This window comes from Rhea americana, unplaced genomic scaffold (assembly GCF_003343005.1).
Source record: "Rhea americana isolate MKP2758 unplaced genomic scaffold, rheAme1 scaffold_293, whole genome shotgun sequence".
Classification (NCBI taxonomy): domain Eukaryota; kingdom Metazoa; phylum Chordata; class Aves; order Rheiformes; family Rheidae; genus Rhea; species Rhea americana.
This window is the reverse complement of record NW_028186416.1, coordinates 368,016-383,231: the sequence shown is the minus strand read 5'-3', so window position 1 is coordinate 383,231 and position 15,216 is coordinate 368,016. Positions and strand designations below refer to the sequence as shown.

General features: G+C 44.2%; 1 protein-coding gene across 1 annotated transcript in view; it reads left to right on the top strand.

Moving 5' to 3' along the window:
• CLCN6 (Cl-/H+ antiporter 6) overlaps window positions 1-15,216 on the top strand; it is a 21,518-nt gene that overhangs the window by 2,971 nt on the left and 3,331 nt on the right. Inside the window, exons 2-23 of the mRNA XM_085309227.1 lie at window positions 7-58; window positions 627-686; window positions 1,754-1,819; window positions 2,176-2,241; window positions 2,927-2,993; window positions 3,400-3,506; window positions 3,755-3,881; window positions 4,546-4,613; window positions 5,593-5,651; window positions 6,301-6,433; window positions 7,245-7,358; window positions 7,602-7,768; window positions 8,679-8,805; window positions 9,178-9,304; window positions 9,656-9,809; window positions 9,904-10,063; window positions 10,200-10,306; window positions 10,815-11,001; window positions 11,656-11,813; window positions 12,630-12,786; window positions 13,526-13,633; window positions 14,434-14,559. Of these exons, the coding sequence (XP_085165353.1) occupies window positions 7-58; window positions 627-686; window positions 1,754-1,819; window positions 2,176-2,241; window positions 2,927-2,993; window positions 3,400-3,506; window positions 3,755-3,881; window positions 4,546-4,613; window positions 5,593-5,651; window positions 6,301-6,433; window positions 7,245-7,358; window positions 7,602-7,768; window positions 8,679-8,805; window positions 9,178-9,304; window positions 9,656-9,809; window positions 9,904-10,063; window positions 10,200-10,306; window positions 10,815-11,001; window positions 11,656-11,813; window positions 12,630-12,786; window positions 13,526-13,633; window positions 14,434-14,559 (2,497 nt within the window). The remainder of the gene's footprint in view (window positions 1-6; window positions 59-626; window positions 687-1,753; window positions 1,820-2,175; window positions 2,242-2,926; window positions 2,994-3,399; window positions 3,507-3,754; window positions 3,882-4,545; window positions 4,614-5,592; window positions 5,652-6,300; window positions 6,434-7,244; window positions 7,359-7,601; window positions 7,769-8,678; window positions 8,806-9,177; window positions 9,305-9,655; window positions 9,810-9,903; window positions 10,064-10,199; window positions 10,307-10,814; window positions 11,002-11,655; window positions 11,814-12,629; window positions 12,787-13,525; window positions 13,634-14,433; window positions 14,560-15,216) is intronic.

The following is a 15,216-nucleotide window of genomic DNA, read 5'->3' as shown; positions in this document are numbered from 1 at the left end:
CTGCTGCTGCCCGCGCTGCTGCTGCGGCGAGCGGGAGAGCCGCACCCCCGAGGAGCTGGTACGGCCGCCAGCGGGACCGCCGCGCCTCCTGCCGCTCCTGGCGGCGCTGCCGCCTTCGCCGCGGCGCCCCGCGACCGGGCCTCTGCCCGGCCCCGCGGAGCACCTGCAGCCGGGCGGCCCTCGGGGCGGTGCCGCCGCGCCCGTGCCCGGCGCCTCGGGCCGCCTCCCCGGTACCTCGGCCCGCGCCGCTGGTCCTTGCGGGCAGAGCGCCGCTCGCCGCCCTCAGCGCGGGGCGGCTGCGGCAGGGGGTCCTCCCGCTGCCCGGCGCCGGGAAATGCTCTCSGTGCCCGTCCCTCTTCCCGCGTTTCCCCGTGACATGGCTTCTCTGTAACCTCCTGCTCTGAGGGAAGCTGTGGCGTGGGTTTGGCGCTCCGCGTTACTGCTGCGTGGCGGGCTCCATTGTGCGGAGCTCGAGCGGTGGTCTGTAAATCCGTGCTCTGATTTCGTAAGCAGTAACGAGACAGGCCTTCCCTAGTTCTGGCTATGCTAACTGTTGCAAACACCCGTGCATGCATTTGTTCTTCTGGTGATAGTCCATTCCCATGTTGTTTTTTTCTTTTTTAAAGACAATCCTAGGAGAAACTCATGAAGAAGAGGATGAGATCCTTCCACGCAAAGACTATGAGGTGGGAGACTAACTTGAGCTTGTGAAATTAATGTGGAAAGAGCTGTGGGCAGGTTTCACTCTATCTGAGTTTATAATGGGACAGGTACCCAAATTTGATCATTGTAGCTGATACTGTATTGGCACCAGAAGAAATACTAGGAGCTCAACTTGCAAGAAACTTGGCAGTTCTAGGTAAAAGCCCTGTGCGCTGAGTAGAGCTTGAATATCTGATACTCAAGTCAGAGTCCTGTTGAGAAAGTTCATCTTCTGAGCCTGCTGTATTGTCCCCTTTTAAAAGAGCCTGTAAATCTCACATTACAGTCTTACCTCCTTGCAGCTGTAGGAAGTATCTGTAACTCCTTGGTCATGGTTGCCTTACTGCTCTCTGTTGTCTTGCTGGCTCAAAGCAGATCTTGCCATCAGATCTTGATTCTTACAGAAACTTTTTTGATTTTTTTGAGTCCATATGGTATCCCTGAGCTGTTTTGAGTATTTGCTGTTACTGTGCATGCCAGTAGCCCAGCCTCTTACTGCTTGGCTTGGAAAGGTGAAGCTGATGTAGGCAGAAGCTAATGGTACTTTGTGAGTGCGAACAGGCAGCTCTCTTACTTTGGACTCCATATTGTGATATGGTTAAGAATTGGTGTGTTAAATTGTTTGGAAAGAAGTTGCTATCTACTACTTCTGTTGTAGTCAAAAGTTAGATACAAAGATCTAATGATATCATCTACACTGTCAAACTGGAGATATTTTAAAAAGAAAAGTCTAAATCTGTGCTTTATAATTTACTTCAATTAAAGTTGCTTTTAGTCACTCATATACTTTAGTTTACTTATTTTTCTCAGCTTGGGCAAGGAAATTTGGTCTGTTTTTTCATTTCTTAGTTCTCATGGTCTGGCTCTATTAGAAATATTTAGGTGAAGTTGTTTCCAGAAACTTTTCCATTCTTACTTTTGTTCACAAAATCTACTGTGAGGACAGTAATTCTTTCTGTAATCTTTGAGAAGATTTTCTGTTCTTAGACTTTTTTTTGGTACAGTCTGTCACAGCTGATTCACTCTGGTTTACCTTTTGATATTTCTCCAGAGCTTGGACTATGATCGTTGCATTAATGACCCATACCTGGAAGTTCTGGAGAGCATGGACAACAAGGTAAGATTTTTTTTTTTTTGTCTGTCATTAGCTTGAGAGATAAAGCTGTAGAAATATTCTTCACCAGAGCAAGTTTGTTTGTTTGTTTTSTTTATGAAAGAAATTGTTTGCTGTTTTGATTTTTCTATGAAAAGGATAAAAAATAGTTTTGGAGATTATACCTCCCAGCATCTGTTCTGAATCTGAGGTTTAAAGTGAGGTGTTTGTTGCTTTCAGCTCCTTATTTTCAATTCACTATTTGCACCATCTCCTGTTGGTTTGTCACTCTTGCTGTAATCCGTCTGGAGTATAAATTAATTATTATTTTGACATAGCTTCTATTTTTACTTTTTTTCACCCTCCCCGTTCCAAAACAGAAAGCCCGAAGATATGAAGCAGTGAAGTGGGTGATGGTTTTTGCCATTGGAGTCTGCACGGGACTGGTAAGGATCATGGTGTTTGAATGAAGAAATTTCAGAACACTAAGCAAGAATCACTAAAAGTAAATGGCCAAAGAGTAAAGAGGAAAAAACATATTTTTCATGAAGGGGAGGTCTTAGTAGGTATAGTTGTTGTTTGAGAACTGCAGCACATTATTGCTAGATTTTTTTTCCAGGGAGCCTTTGTCTTTCAGATCTTGCTATCCTTTCTTTGCAAAGTATTGTAGCAAATCCTTTAATTCTGTGTGTAGAGAAACTTGTCTGAAGTGAACACTTAGTAAAATAAGATGTCAATTTATAGTTGAACTATAGTTAATGTTTTGAAGTACTATCTTCTGCAGATGTGCTTTCTAGAGTGTTTAAAAATTGCTTCTGGTAACTGTATGTTTCAGGTTTAAGACTAGCTTTCTTCTGTACTCTAAAGTATGTTAGAGGTGTTAAAAGTACTAACAGACAAATGGTCTGAAATGCATCACTTCAGCAATAATTATGAGATGGATGTGTCCTAGTTATAGCAAGGGAGGCAGCCAATCTGAGCTTTCAATTTTACTTTACTCTGACACTACTTTTGCCTTCTTTATTCTCTGTTCTCCTATATACATATAATCTCTAGTAGGACTTGCTGGACATTGGTCTTTCTTACTAGTATGTAGTAATTTCTGACAGTAGGTCTGTCATCTTTTTGCAGGTGGGCCTCTTTGTGGATTTCTTTGTACGGCTCTTTACGCAGCTCAAGTTCCRGGTAGTACAAACCTGTATCTTTTATATAGTGTCTGCCTTCCTGTCAGACTCCAGTGATCTTCCTTCCTTGCTAAAAGAGCAAGTTGGCTCTTTTGGAGATTTCTACCATCAGTTAGCTGTTGATTAATCAAGTTTTCTACTTGCCTGGATGCTTCAGTCCTTGAAACCAAGAAATGATTCCAGTATTGACGTGTGGAAAAAGGCTAGTCCCTGGAAGCGTAATGAATGTTTTCCCTTGCTTGTAGTTCAGTTGGGAGCTCTGAAAAGAAGCGTGGCTTTCTTTTGGGTCACGTCAGATTCTCTGGCTGGATTAGGAAATGCAGGCTTGGCTCCTGATGCTGGTGGGACCCCCAAATAGTCCTAAATGATTCTGTGTTGAGGGGGAGGCAGGGCTGTGTTGTTTTCCTTAACTCCCTGTAGCGGTGGAAGAATGCACTGAGAAAGGATGTCTTGCCCTGTCCCTGCTGGAGCTGCTGGGGTTCAACCTGACCTTTGTCTTTCTTGCCAATCTTCTGGTCCTGATCCAGGTAAGACTGAGGTCCAATGCTTCTACACTTAAACAGCCACGCTTTGCTGTCACACAGATCTGGTGTGTGAGGTTTGTCTGCCTAAAGCACTCCCTGCCCCAAGATCTCAAGCAGACTTCACAGGACTAATTTCTTACAGTACTTAATATAGGCAGTGTCTCTTGGTCCCTTGCTGTGCTTGCTGGTGAAGGATTGTCAGTCAGCTATGATACTGATGCAACACAGTGTCAGTGTTTTTCTTTCTGCAGCCTGTGGCAGCTGGATCAGGAATTCCTGAGATTAAGTGCTACCTGAATGGGGTAAAGGTTCCAGGAGTTGTGCGTCTCAGGACAGTGGTGTGCAAAGCTATGGGAGTGCTCTTCAGTGTGGCGGGAGGTAAGAGGGACAGTGATGTCTTGATTTTGCTGGGAAAAAGAATTATTAACAGCAGGAAGTGCTCATGCAACTGTCCATAGGGCTTAGAAGGCTGCTTCTGCCTTTCTAGTGAAGTGATTCTAATGGATTGGAGCCAAGTCATGAGACCTGAATGCACGTAAAGGCAGAAGGGTCAGGACTATCTGGGGAACTGATACATTTCTAGGTGATCTAGTCAGAAATGGCTCTTTGTGGCTCGGTCTGAGAGGGAGGCCTGAGAATTCTCCAGAACATGTTATCTAGAGCAGCCTTAAGGAGGCTATGCTGTAGGCAGCAGGGCACAGAGTAACCTGGGGAGTTCAGAGTCCTTGTAACAGCTGTCTTTGCATCCTCCTGCCCACTTGAAGTGCCAGGTCTGTGAATATCTGTTCACAGACTGCAGTAGGAGGGTGGGGAGGGTCAGCATTTCCCTCTACCCTGAACATCTTTGGCTGTCATTGGAGATATTTCTGCAGAGATCGCTGATCTCAGAGCTTTGGTCTGGGGGACAGGGAGGAGCTGCCTGCTCTTCTTCAAGATTATGGGCCTCTGCCGTGGCTTGGGAGTGGTGAGCCAATGTCTCCTGATGTTTGCAGCAAGGGAGGGAAAGGCAGAATTTGCTGTCTCATCAATCCTCTTTTTCCAGGTCTTTTTGTTGGGAAGGAGGGTCCAATGATCCACAGTGGTGCTGTCGTGGGCGCAGGTTTGCCACAGGTTAGTGCTGGCCTGGGGCTCTAGGCCTTGTTTCTCTTCCCTAACTCCTAACTGAAATATGATATTAGGTTAGGTTGTCTCTTGGCCATAATGCTGGCTGCAGTGAGCAGCTTGAGGGGACCCTAGTTCTTCTCCCTTTCCACATACTTGATTAGGATAATCTTAGACTCGTTTTGGGGACGGACTGGTCATAAGACTCCTGTCCTTAGCTTTTTGTTGCTTGTTTCCAGACTGTGACTTCCCAAGTGTACAGGCATTACTGCTATTTAAATGGGGTGAGATAGGAGTGTGCTTGCTCTTTCSCTATGCCATATTATGTGGGTGGTACAGGCTTGAGAGGTGTCCAGCAAYAGGGCTGTAGGTGACTTCCCTTCTGAGATGGTAACTCCTTAGCTGGAGGTTAAGGTCTGAAGTGACATACATACTGAGGGAGCTTGAGACCTAAAGCAAACCATTTCTAATTAAAAAAAAARGGGGGGGTGTTTCTTAGTCTCCTGGTACAGATGCTGACTCATAGCTTGTTGGCACAGAAGCATGGGTGCTGCTCAAAAGATGTTGGTATGTCTGATGTCTGTGCTGAGTAGGGGCAGAAACTAATTCCTTTTTCCAGGAAGGTGCTTGCTGGTCTGAAACCCATGTGAGGGGAGAGCTAAACATCTCTTGTATGCCAAGAGTAAACTGTCCAGAAAACTGAGTAGAGACCAGCAGTTCACACCACTGCTTTGCAATAGAACTGTGGGGAGTAAGCTTCCAACTTCTGTGTCTGTAAATTAAATCTGCTGATAGGTTGACTGATGACTTACTGAAAAGCAGTTCTCCACGTGTTTTCATTTCTCTGTTCTGTAGCTGGGGTTGTAGAGACAGAAGAGCTTTGTCTCAGGGTTAATTGATCATAGGAATATTTTGTGAAAAAGGGGTTGCTTTTGTAGACAAGAAGGTTTTTTTGTTTCTTTTCCTGATATCTTTACTCTGTTTGTAGTTCCAGAGCATCTCTTTGAGGAAGATCCAGTTTAACTTTCCCTATTTCCGCAGTGACAGGTACTGTACCCAAGATACAGAGCAGGAGGGGAGAGGAAGATGAAAAAGTAGACTTCCTTGGGAAGAGGGCAGTTGGTTTTCCAGTTTCTCTAGTGTCCTGCAGTCTCTTACTGCAGCAAGGCAGTATCGGGGTGTGTAACTTGACTCTTTCATGCTGCCCTTAACAGATCCCAGCTCTGGTCTCCATATTCATTGCTGTTTTCTTGTACTGGCCAACAAATTCCTACCTGTTTAAAACCTTCAGTCTAAAGGGTTAGTGGTTTCACTGGAACAAGCAAGGTTATGCAGCCCTTTATTACCAAGATAGGCTCCAGAGAAGACTGGTCAGCCTGACTCTGGACAAAATCTCATCCTTCCCTCTCTGTGGTTCTTTCAAGTGATGCTGGAGACCCAAGGTTTGGATTTGTTCTCTTATAGTAGGCAGTAACATAGTGTTTCAGTACTTTGGTCTATATTCATATTCTGAAAGAAGAGAATGATGCTGCAATGACTTCTCAATAAACAGTGTTGCCTGCCATGGCAGGCCTCCTCCCAGCTGCCACTCATATATCCCTGGTTCATTAAATAGGAATGGTTCTTTACTTTGCAAACTTGAGCACCTCCAGAGCTCTGCTTTGATAAACTAACATTGTTATCCCCTTCATTTCAGAGACAAAAGGGACTTTGTGTCTGCTGGAGCTGCTGCAGGGGTTGCAGCTGCCTTTGGGGCCCCAATTGGGGGCACCCTTTTCAGCTTGGAAGAAGGCTCCTCCTTCTGGAACCAGGGGCTTACATGGAAAGTGGTGAGTAAATGACCAGGTCTTCTTGAGCTGGACTTTGAGGATGGCATGCCTGTGAGGGCATTCAGATTTTCCTGTGTTTCCTCCTGAACTGTCCTGGGAGAAGAGATACTGTCTGCTCTGTCAGTGACCAGGAAATATGGTGGCAGAGGATCAAGAGCAGAAATGAGTCTGGTGATATCTGTAACTGCTGGACAACTCCAGCAGATTTAGTGTAGGTGAGAGAAAGGACTTTGTGCCTAAACTCCTTGCAGCCTGGCCCTGTGGGCGTAGAATGGTCAGGTGCTGGATTTCTTTCTCCTTCCCTCTGCCTCAGGTAGCTGTATTGCAACAATGTTTTGTGMCTTAAGTTGGTGATTTCCCTGCCTTCAGTCCTCGCTTGGAGAGAGCTGATGGTGTTCTGAAAAGGTACTGGATTTCATGATGCCTTTTCTATTTGTTACGCCAAATGTCATACAACTCAGTCCGAGCCGATGAAGACTTCAATTCTAACTCCTAACAACCTGCATTAGTGCCTTGTAATTAGTTTTCAACTGCAAACTGGCATCTGTGACAAATCATGAACTTTCACTGCAGGAATACCTGGATGAAATTCCTGATGTTTTCAGGAAGGCAGATCAGATATTTGTAATAGGCCATTCTCATTCTGATCTTTTTTGCAGCTGGGAATAGGAGTTAAACCTCAATGGGACTATTTTTGTAAAAGTCCAGAGGGCTCTGAGGTTCCCTTTTCCAGCTGTAAGTCTCAAGGAAGAGCTGACTGTTTCAGTCTTATCTGGAATGTTAATTTCTTTCCACTTCTTTATTTCCTCAGCTTTTCTGTTCCATGGCTGCCACCTTCACTCTGAATTTCTTCCGCTCTGGGATTCAGTTTGGAAGTTGGGGGTCCTTCCAGCTTCCTGGGCTGCTGAACTTTGGGGAATTTAAAGTAAGTTTTAGTGATGCTATGTTTTCCCCTCTGGTCTTTTTGCTTTAGTGCATCTTGCTGTTTTTGTAGATACATACTTGTATTTGAATGAAGGGTAGCTGATATTTAGCTGTAGTGTTTAGAGTGTAAGACAGGATTGTTCAGCTTTGGTCACTGCTGATGAAAGTCCGCTGTGGAGACGGAAGTATTGGTAAGGAATTGCAGCAACTACTCTGATGCGTTTTTATGCTTTTCTGCCCTTAGTGCTCTGAATCTGATAAAAAATGCCACCTCTGGACAGCTGTGGACTTAGGATTCTTCATTCTGATGGGGATTGTAGGAGGTCTTCTTGGAGCCACCTTCAATTGCCTGAACAAGAGGCTTGCAAAGTACCGTATGCGGAATGTTCATCCCAAGCCAAAGCTGGTCAGGTATTTGTGCTCCCTTGGGTTTGGGCAGGTATCTCGGATCTTTGTTCAGTGTCCTAAAGTGATCGATCTAGAAAGACCAGTTAGAGGGGTTTGAGGGATCCTAGATCTATTCCTAGTGAAATCACAAAATGAAACATCCATGGAGCTTGAAAGGGAGTACCAGAAACCAGATGTCCTTCTCCATTTCTGTAATTGCTCTGATGGTATAAAGAGAGCTGAGATCCCCCTATAAGTGCTACAGAAAGAGCTCCTATAGCAACTGCTATAGCTGAACAAACCAGAGCTTTATTTCCATGAAGTATTTTTCTAAGGCATAGCCGAACAGATGTGGAAGAAACAACTGATCCCATTCATTTATTAATTATCTTGATTAATTAAATCGTCAGTTAGGCCCTATCTCTCATTTAGAGATGGAATTGCTGTGTAATTTTGGAAAATGGCTGTTTGTCTGCTGTAGACAGAATTCCTAAATGAGAAGGCCTTAAAAAAAAAAAAAAAAAAGTGTTTTGCCTGGTAGGAAAGAAAAGAGAGAGAGACTACACATCATGCTGTTTAGATACAGTAGACTTTTAACCTGTAAGGATCCACAGAGCATAATTTCCATGTGAACAGTCTCATCACAGAACCCTTCCCTGTGTTTTTTTTGTGTGTGACTGCTGTTTGCTCTCTGGGCAGAAATAGCTCCTCTTTGGGGAAGATAAATAAAAATAAAATATAAAAGTAGAGTTAATGCAATCCCTGGCAATCAAGTCACAGTTTGGCTCAACTTAGTAGGGTCCCATAGTTTGCACTTTAAACAAACTGGTGTCTATTGAGGATACTTCCTCCTGCAGCCTTTTCAGAGCTGTGTGCTGACTTAGGACTGATTATGTCTTCACTTCAGTGTGTGTCTTCTACTGTGTGCTTGCAGAGTCTTGGAGAGCCTGCTGGTGTCACTGACCACTACAGTTGTAGTCTTTGTGGCTTCCATGGTATTGGGGGAATGCCGACAGATGTCTTCCACAAGTCATAGTGGCAATGGTACTCTGAGCTTGCAGGTAAGGGTTCTTATGTGAAGAGTGTATGCCTCTGTAGTATTAATCATCCTTCAGAGAAGCATTGGCATAAAATGAACTCTTGACAACATACAGTATGTGTGCAGAACTTCAGTGAAAGCCTGCATTCACTAGTGGGAGCTCAGGGTCATAGTGAAAGCTGCCCTTTATGCTTTCCTGCTTTGGTAAAGTAGCTCGACCTGTGAATCAGGGAGACACTTGTGCAGCAGGTCTCAGGTCTTCTATTCATGTTTTGAACTGAACTTCCCAAAGTGTGCACTGAAAGTCCTGCACGTAAGGGTTACTCCCATTCTGCACAAAAAGAAAACATAATAGGGACTGGAGTTTAATTTTATCCTTTGTGTTCTACATCAGAGTATGTCAGAAGATGTGAATTCAAGCATCAAAACCTTTTTCTGCCCAAATGAAACCTACAATGACATGGCAACGCTCTTCTTCAACCCCCAGGAGTCAGCTATCCTGCAACTCTTCCACCAGGATGGTGAGTAGCTAGGAGACAGTACCCATACCATACTTAGGCTTCAGAGCTTCCTCTTGCTTGAAACTATGCTGTCATAAGAATCACAAGGCTAAGAACATCTTCAGGCCTTCATCGTTTTGGGAGTTTGACAATATACTACTTCACCTAGTGGTGAAGGCCCTCTTCATGGGAAGTAAGGCCTACTTCTATCTTTTTCATTCATTTAATGCCTTYGTGTGTGCTTATACTGTAAGACGATATAGCTGTTGTGAGACAACAGKCAGCAGGGAGCTGAGGGGTGGATGGTCCAAGACTACCAGCTTGGACCACCAGGCCCGTGCCCCTTTAGTCATGATTATTCTTGTGTTGCAGGTACTTTCAGCCCAGTCACGCTCTCCTTGTTCTTCCTTCTCTATTTCTTACTCTCCTGCTGGACATACGGGATCTCTGTGCCCAGCGGTCTTTTTGTGCCATCATTGCTTTGTGGGGCTGCCTTCGGACGCCTGGTTGCCAACCTCCTCAAAAGGTGCACTGAGTGTGTGTGTAAAAGATGTGCTGCAGATGCACACTGAGCACCCAKTTAGGTTATTCTAATCTCTGGGCTCTGTGTTTCACTCTAGCTATATTGGCTTGGATCACATCTACTCAGGAACCTTTGCACTGATTGGGGCAGCAGCATTCTTGGGGGGAGTGGTCCGCATGACGATTAGCTTGACTGTCATCCTGATAGAATCCACCAATGAGATCACCTATGGGCTCCCAATAATGATCACCCTCATGGTGAGTGCAGGGTCTTAGCTCTGGCTTCTTACTCTCTGTTTGAAAGCTGGCTAGTCCTGATTCTTTTCTCAGGCTATAAGCTAAGGAGTCTTGTACCTGGAGCAGCAACTCAGTAGACCTTTTGTTTGCTCTGCAGGTAGCCAAATGGACAGGAGACTTTTTTAACAAAGGCATCTATGACATCCATGTGAACCTGCGAGGAGTGCCCCTCCTGGAGTGGGAAACAGAGGCAGAAATGGATAAGTAAGGTTACTCTTCTTGGCAGGGCTGTGAGTTTGTCATAGATTCTGGCTCAGAAAGTAATGATGTAGTCGGGGGACAGTGCTTTTTGCTCTCTAGCCTTGGCTGCACCAACTGCTGTGAGAGAGGTTGGAAGCTGTGCCTGAAGCTGGCAGCAGTAAAGATGTGCTAGAGCCCTTTCTGAGGAGGGCTGAAGAAGTAGAGATCTGAGGAGCAGAACTTTGAGGCTCAGCAGGAACTTGGTGAAAATACTGTTGTGCTGGCCTTTGCTCCTGCAGAATTTCACGTTCTTCCCTCCTGGCTTCCTTTCTCAGTAGTGTGTAAAAATGCTAGGTTTGCTAGAAGAGCAGCAATGATGTGCACACCAGTGCAAGACCTGGCAGAAGTAAACTGCAGCAGGTTGCTTTAGGATCTCTCTTTTGGGACTAGTTGGTTTTCATGCTTTTCCGTTGCCAACCTTCTGTCACTGACATGATGCATGCAGCAATTCTGGCTTTCTCCGTTTCCTCAGGCTACGAGCCAGTGATATCATGGAACCCAACCTGACGTATGTCTACCCTCACACCCGGATCCAGTCCCTTGTCAGCATCCTGCGCACAACTGTCCATCATGCCTTTCCTGTAGTGACTGAGAACCGTGGCAATGAGAGGGAGTTCATGAAGGGAAATCAGCTGATAAGCAACAACATAAAATTCAAGGTGAGAAGTGGCTTGTTCAATAAGTTGAAGGGTAAAGAGCTTTGTGCAGGTAGAAGGCACCTTTCCATGTTATCTAGGCTTTTGGCAGTGCAGGATTCAGACTAGACATAAGCACCTACTGCAAAAATGCAAAATTTTTGAGGACTCGGTTACATTCAGTTCTGCCAGTCACATGCAAAGGCAGAATAATAGGCTACACTCCAAGAAGCAAAAGTTAAGAGCCCTAAGTAACCTCTCAAGGGTAGAGGAGGAAAAAGGTTTGGATTCAGCACTGAAGTACTGAACTCRCCACTGAGATCAGTATTAGTGCCTAAATGTTTCCCTTTGTGAGATGAGGAGAATGTTTTAGTTTTTTGGGAAACTTAAACTGGGTGAAGTCAGAGGAACAGAAAATGAACGCACTGGTGATATGCTCTAGCAAAAAGGATGTTAAATTTTCTAAACTCTAGCTCCTCTGCCTAATGAGAGTGTAGACCTTCTGTGTTTTTTTTTTTTTTTTTTTTTTTTTTTTTTTTTTTGCAAATACCTGTAGCAGCAGCAGTGACTGAGAAACACCTTATCTGGTGATATAAAGCTGTAATCGAATAATTAAATCTCTCTGTGATAATTGTTGACCTGCTCAGTGGGTACCTGAAAATTCCTTTTTGTTTTCAGAAATCTAGCATCCTTACCCGAGCGGGAGAGCAGCGCAAGCGGAGTCAGTCCATGAAATCCTACCCTTCAAGTGAATTGCGTAACATGTGTGATGAGCACATAACAACAGAAGAGCCACCCGAAAAGGAGGATCTTTTGCAGCAGATGCTAGAGAGAAGGTGAGATCTGGGCAGGGACAAATGTATAGAAGCAATGTTTCTCATAATGCTTCATACTGCTCCCCGTATCCCATACGTCAAAGGAAACAGTGCTAGTATCCCTATTTATTTATTTATTTATTTTTAAGAGAAGYGACTTGACAGGTCACATCAGCCAGAGCTAGACACTTCTGACTGAGTCCTAGGCTAATGCCTGATGATGTCCAACCTGTTAACTTAAATTTTGTTYAAGTACCTATCCAAAAATATTTCCTGGACAAGATGGAATGCTTGGGGAAATGCCTGGTGTATAGAAACTGATGCTGTCTTGTCTGCAAAAACCTGAGGATACTGCAAAGCCCTGTTCCAGAGGAAGGGAACTAATGGCCTGCTGCCATAATACTGGTATCACTTTTCTGGAAACTGGGCTAGACTTGTATTGCAATTATTTTCAAGCAGAAATCCGGTATAATAAAGCACTTGCTAACCTAGTGATCATGACATCACTGAGTGGAGTCATGAATGTGAGGTTGCTTCAGCATTTGTTAAAATCTGAGTAATTTGGAGCTGTAAATTTGTTTAGGAATGTGTGATTTGAAACTAAGTTGGGAGACTATCTGCATTTTGCTACTGTTGAAATACTCTGCCCATAGTAGTGGCACTTGATCGCTCTCTGCTTTCCTTTACAATGGAGAGAAGCCTTGCTTGTCTCTAGCAAGAGTCTCCTGAAACCTTCAAGAGAAAGTTGCAAAGAGATGAATAGCTGGGTTTTTTTATTCTATTGGGGTCTATCCTCAAGTTCATGCAATTTGTAACGTGGTGTTTAATTCATCACAGATACACTCCCTACCCTAACCTGTACCCTGACCAGTCACCCAGTGAAGAGTGGACCATGGAGGAACGCTTCAGACCTTTGACCTTTCATGGCTTGATCCTGCGCTCGCAGCTGGTCACCCTCCTCGTCAGAGGAGTTTGTTATTCTGAGAGCCAGTCGGTGAGTCTTCCTGATTTGGAAGTGTAGCAGAGACATCCCCACGTTCTGAGCTGAGGGGCTTGGAGAGAATATTCTTGGGTTGCCAAAAAAAAAAAAAAAAATTAACCTGCTTTTACATTTTGAGAAATACATCTTATGCTYTAAAAGCTGCAGCTGGAAAATGCTGATTTAGTTCTCCCTTGCAGCTTTAGAATGAAAAGAATTGAATTTCTGTTTAAGCAGACATTCCTCTCCACCCCTCTGGGAAAAAGGACAGTTATTGCTTAAGTTAACTATCTGTTGCATAAAGGTGCTATCTCATCAGGATTGGAACACAGAGGACAGATCTTAAATAGCAATAGGGCAACCAGCAGCATATACTGTGCATTTTCACTGCTGTGTGCCAAGTTCCTACTTGGAAAGTATTAACTGTATCACTGAGATCAGTAAGAGTATTTGTCTTTAAGGCCTGTCTTCCACAAGGCTGTTTGCTGCCCTCCAGTGTTGAGTATAGATGTGTCACAAGTTGGAGAGCAGACCCCTTGCTCCCTCAGCTAAATACCTGGTGTAGATTTGGGCTTGCACTGCTCCTTATGAGATGAGCTGCTACAAGTACCTCTCCAGAAGTTGTATGTGTGGGCACGGGAGGAGGAGGAGATCAAGATGAGTGTGGGGGAGTAGGAGAYGTTGTCTACCTGGAGTGCGCTGTACTGTCTGGGAAGATGACAAATCCATTCAGTGGGATTTGTTTTAATTATAGAGCGCGAGTCAGCCTCGTCTGTCCCATGCAGAGATGTTAGAGGACTACCCCCGCTATCCAGATATCCATGACCTGGACCTCACATTGCTGAACCCTCGCATGATAGTGGTAAGAGATGCACTGCAATATGACAGTATTTCTTGATACGTGTTTAGGACTGTCCCAAACCTTTAAACGTTTATATATTCCCCCATTAACCCAAGATGGGGGAACCCAGTTTGGGTAGACTCGGTAGTAAATCGTAAATCCTGTGTTGGAACACTTTCCATTTACTTAAATGCTGAGAGCAGGTTCAAGTCTGCTCTTGGGTGCAGTGACAAAACGTCCTGTACTTCTCATGCATTCAGCTAGCCTTGCCTGCATGTGGAAATCACTCTTCATACCTGTTATGAGGTAATGTCCCACRTAGCTGCTTTACTTTTGGAATAAGAATCTGCCTTTCTAGTTTAGCTTCCTCAAAATCAGACTCTTGCTTGAGTGAGATCAGGCTGACAGACTGCTGGTATCTATCTGAAGCTACCAGCAGTGTGCTGCTAGCTCTATTGGTGGCAGGATTGTTATTCTCTTTGTGGCAGGAAGGTTACTGCGTAGGCCAAAGTGCTTTTTCAGTATAGATTCTTATTTTCATGGACCTGCATTTTCCTGCTCAGAGGCTTTCTGCGGTACACGGTTCTTGCTCAAGATCATGGATTACAGCATTGAAGTAAATTGTTTATGACAAATTCAGTTTCTTGAAAGTGAAATAATTTTCATACTGGTGGAGAAATAGAAGATGCCTATAGTCTACTACCCTGTCCAAAGATCAGTAAATTGGAGTTAGCACTAAGGAACCGTAGGAATTCTGTTAATGATTCCCTGAGGTACTGAAAATGTGTCTTGTAAATGATATCATCCTTATTTTTACTTAGGATGTCACACCATACATGAACCCATCACCGTTTGCTGTCTCTCCAAACACTCATGTGTCACAAGTCTTCAACTTGTTCAGGACAATGGGACTCAGACATTTACCAGTTGTGAATGCAGTGGGAGAGGTGAGTCCTTACTTCTGTTTTGTCCTGGTTGAGCAAGGAAGCAGCTATGTTTTTGTAATGTTCTGCGCTTTGGGAGAATTAAGATCCATTTTAGCAAGAAACAGGTAAGTTGTAATGGGTTCAGCACGTGATCTTGTTGAGGCCCTGAAATACAATTGATTACTATGACTTCATTACCATCTGTTGTGTTGAAGCCTCCTTCTTCCCAAAATGGGCAAAACTTGCTCTCTCTTCTGTCTCTGGCAGCAATTGGAGGCTTTCTGTCTTGTACGCATTGAGAGACCTTAAGCCCATCAGGAGCCACCAGCTTGATTTCATCTTTGACAGCTTTATCCAAAGCCAAGGGCAGAATAGCCTATGTGTTGGGGCAGGAGGTTTTTCTTTTGGACAGGAACTTGCATTCTGTCCTTATTTGTAGGAGCAGCAAAATAAAGTCTTTGAATGGTTTGTGCTTGATTCACTTCAGTCATCTCTTTGCCTTCTACAGTGCTCAAGAATAGTCAGCAGGTGTCAGTAACTTCCTATAAATATAGTGACAAACCATGTTTCTTTTAAGCTGGAGCAAGAAAACAAAATTCTGACAATAATAGCCATATATGAGACTGTAGAACTTGTTTGGTAGTAAGTTTTTTTTTTGTTTGTTTGTTTGTTTTTGGT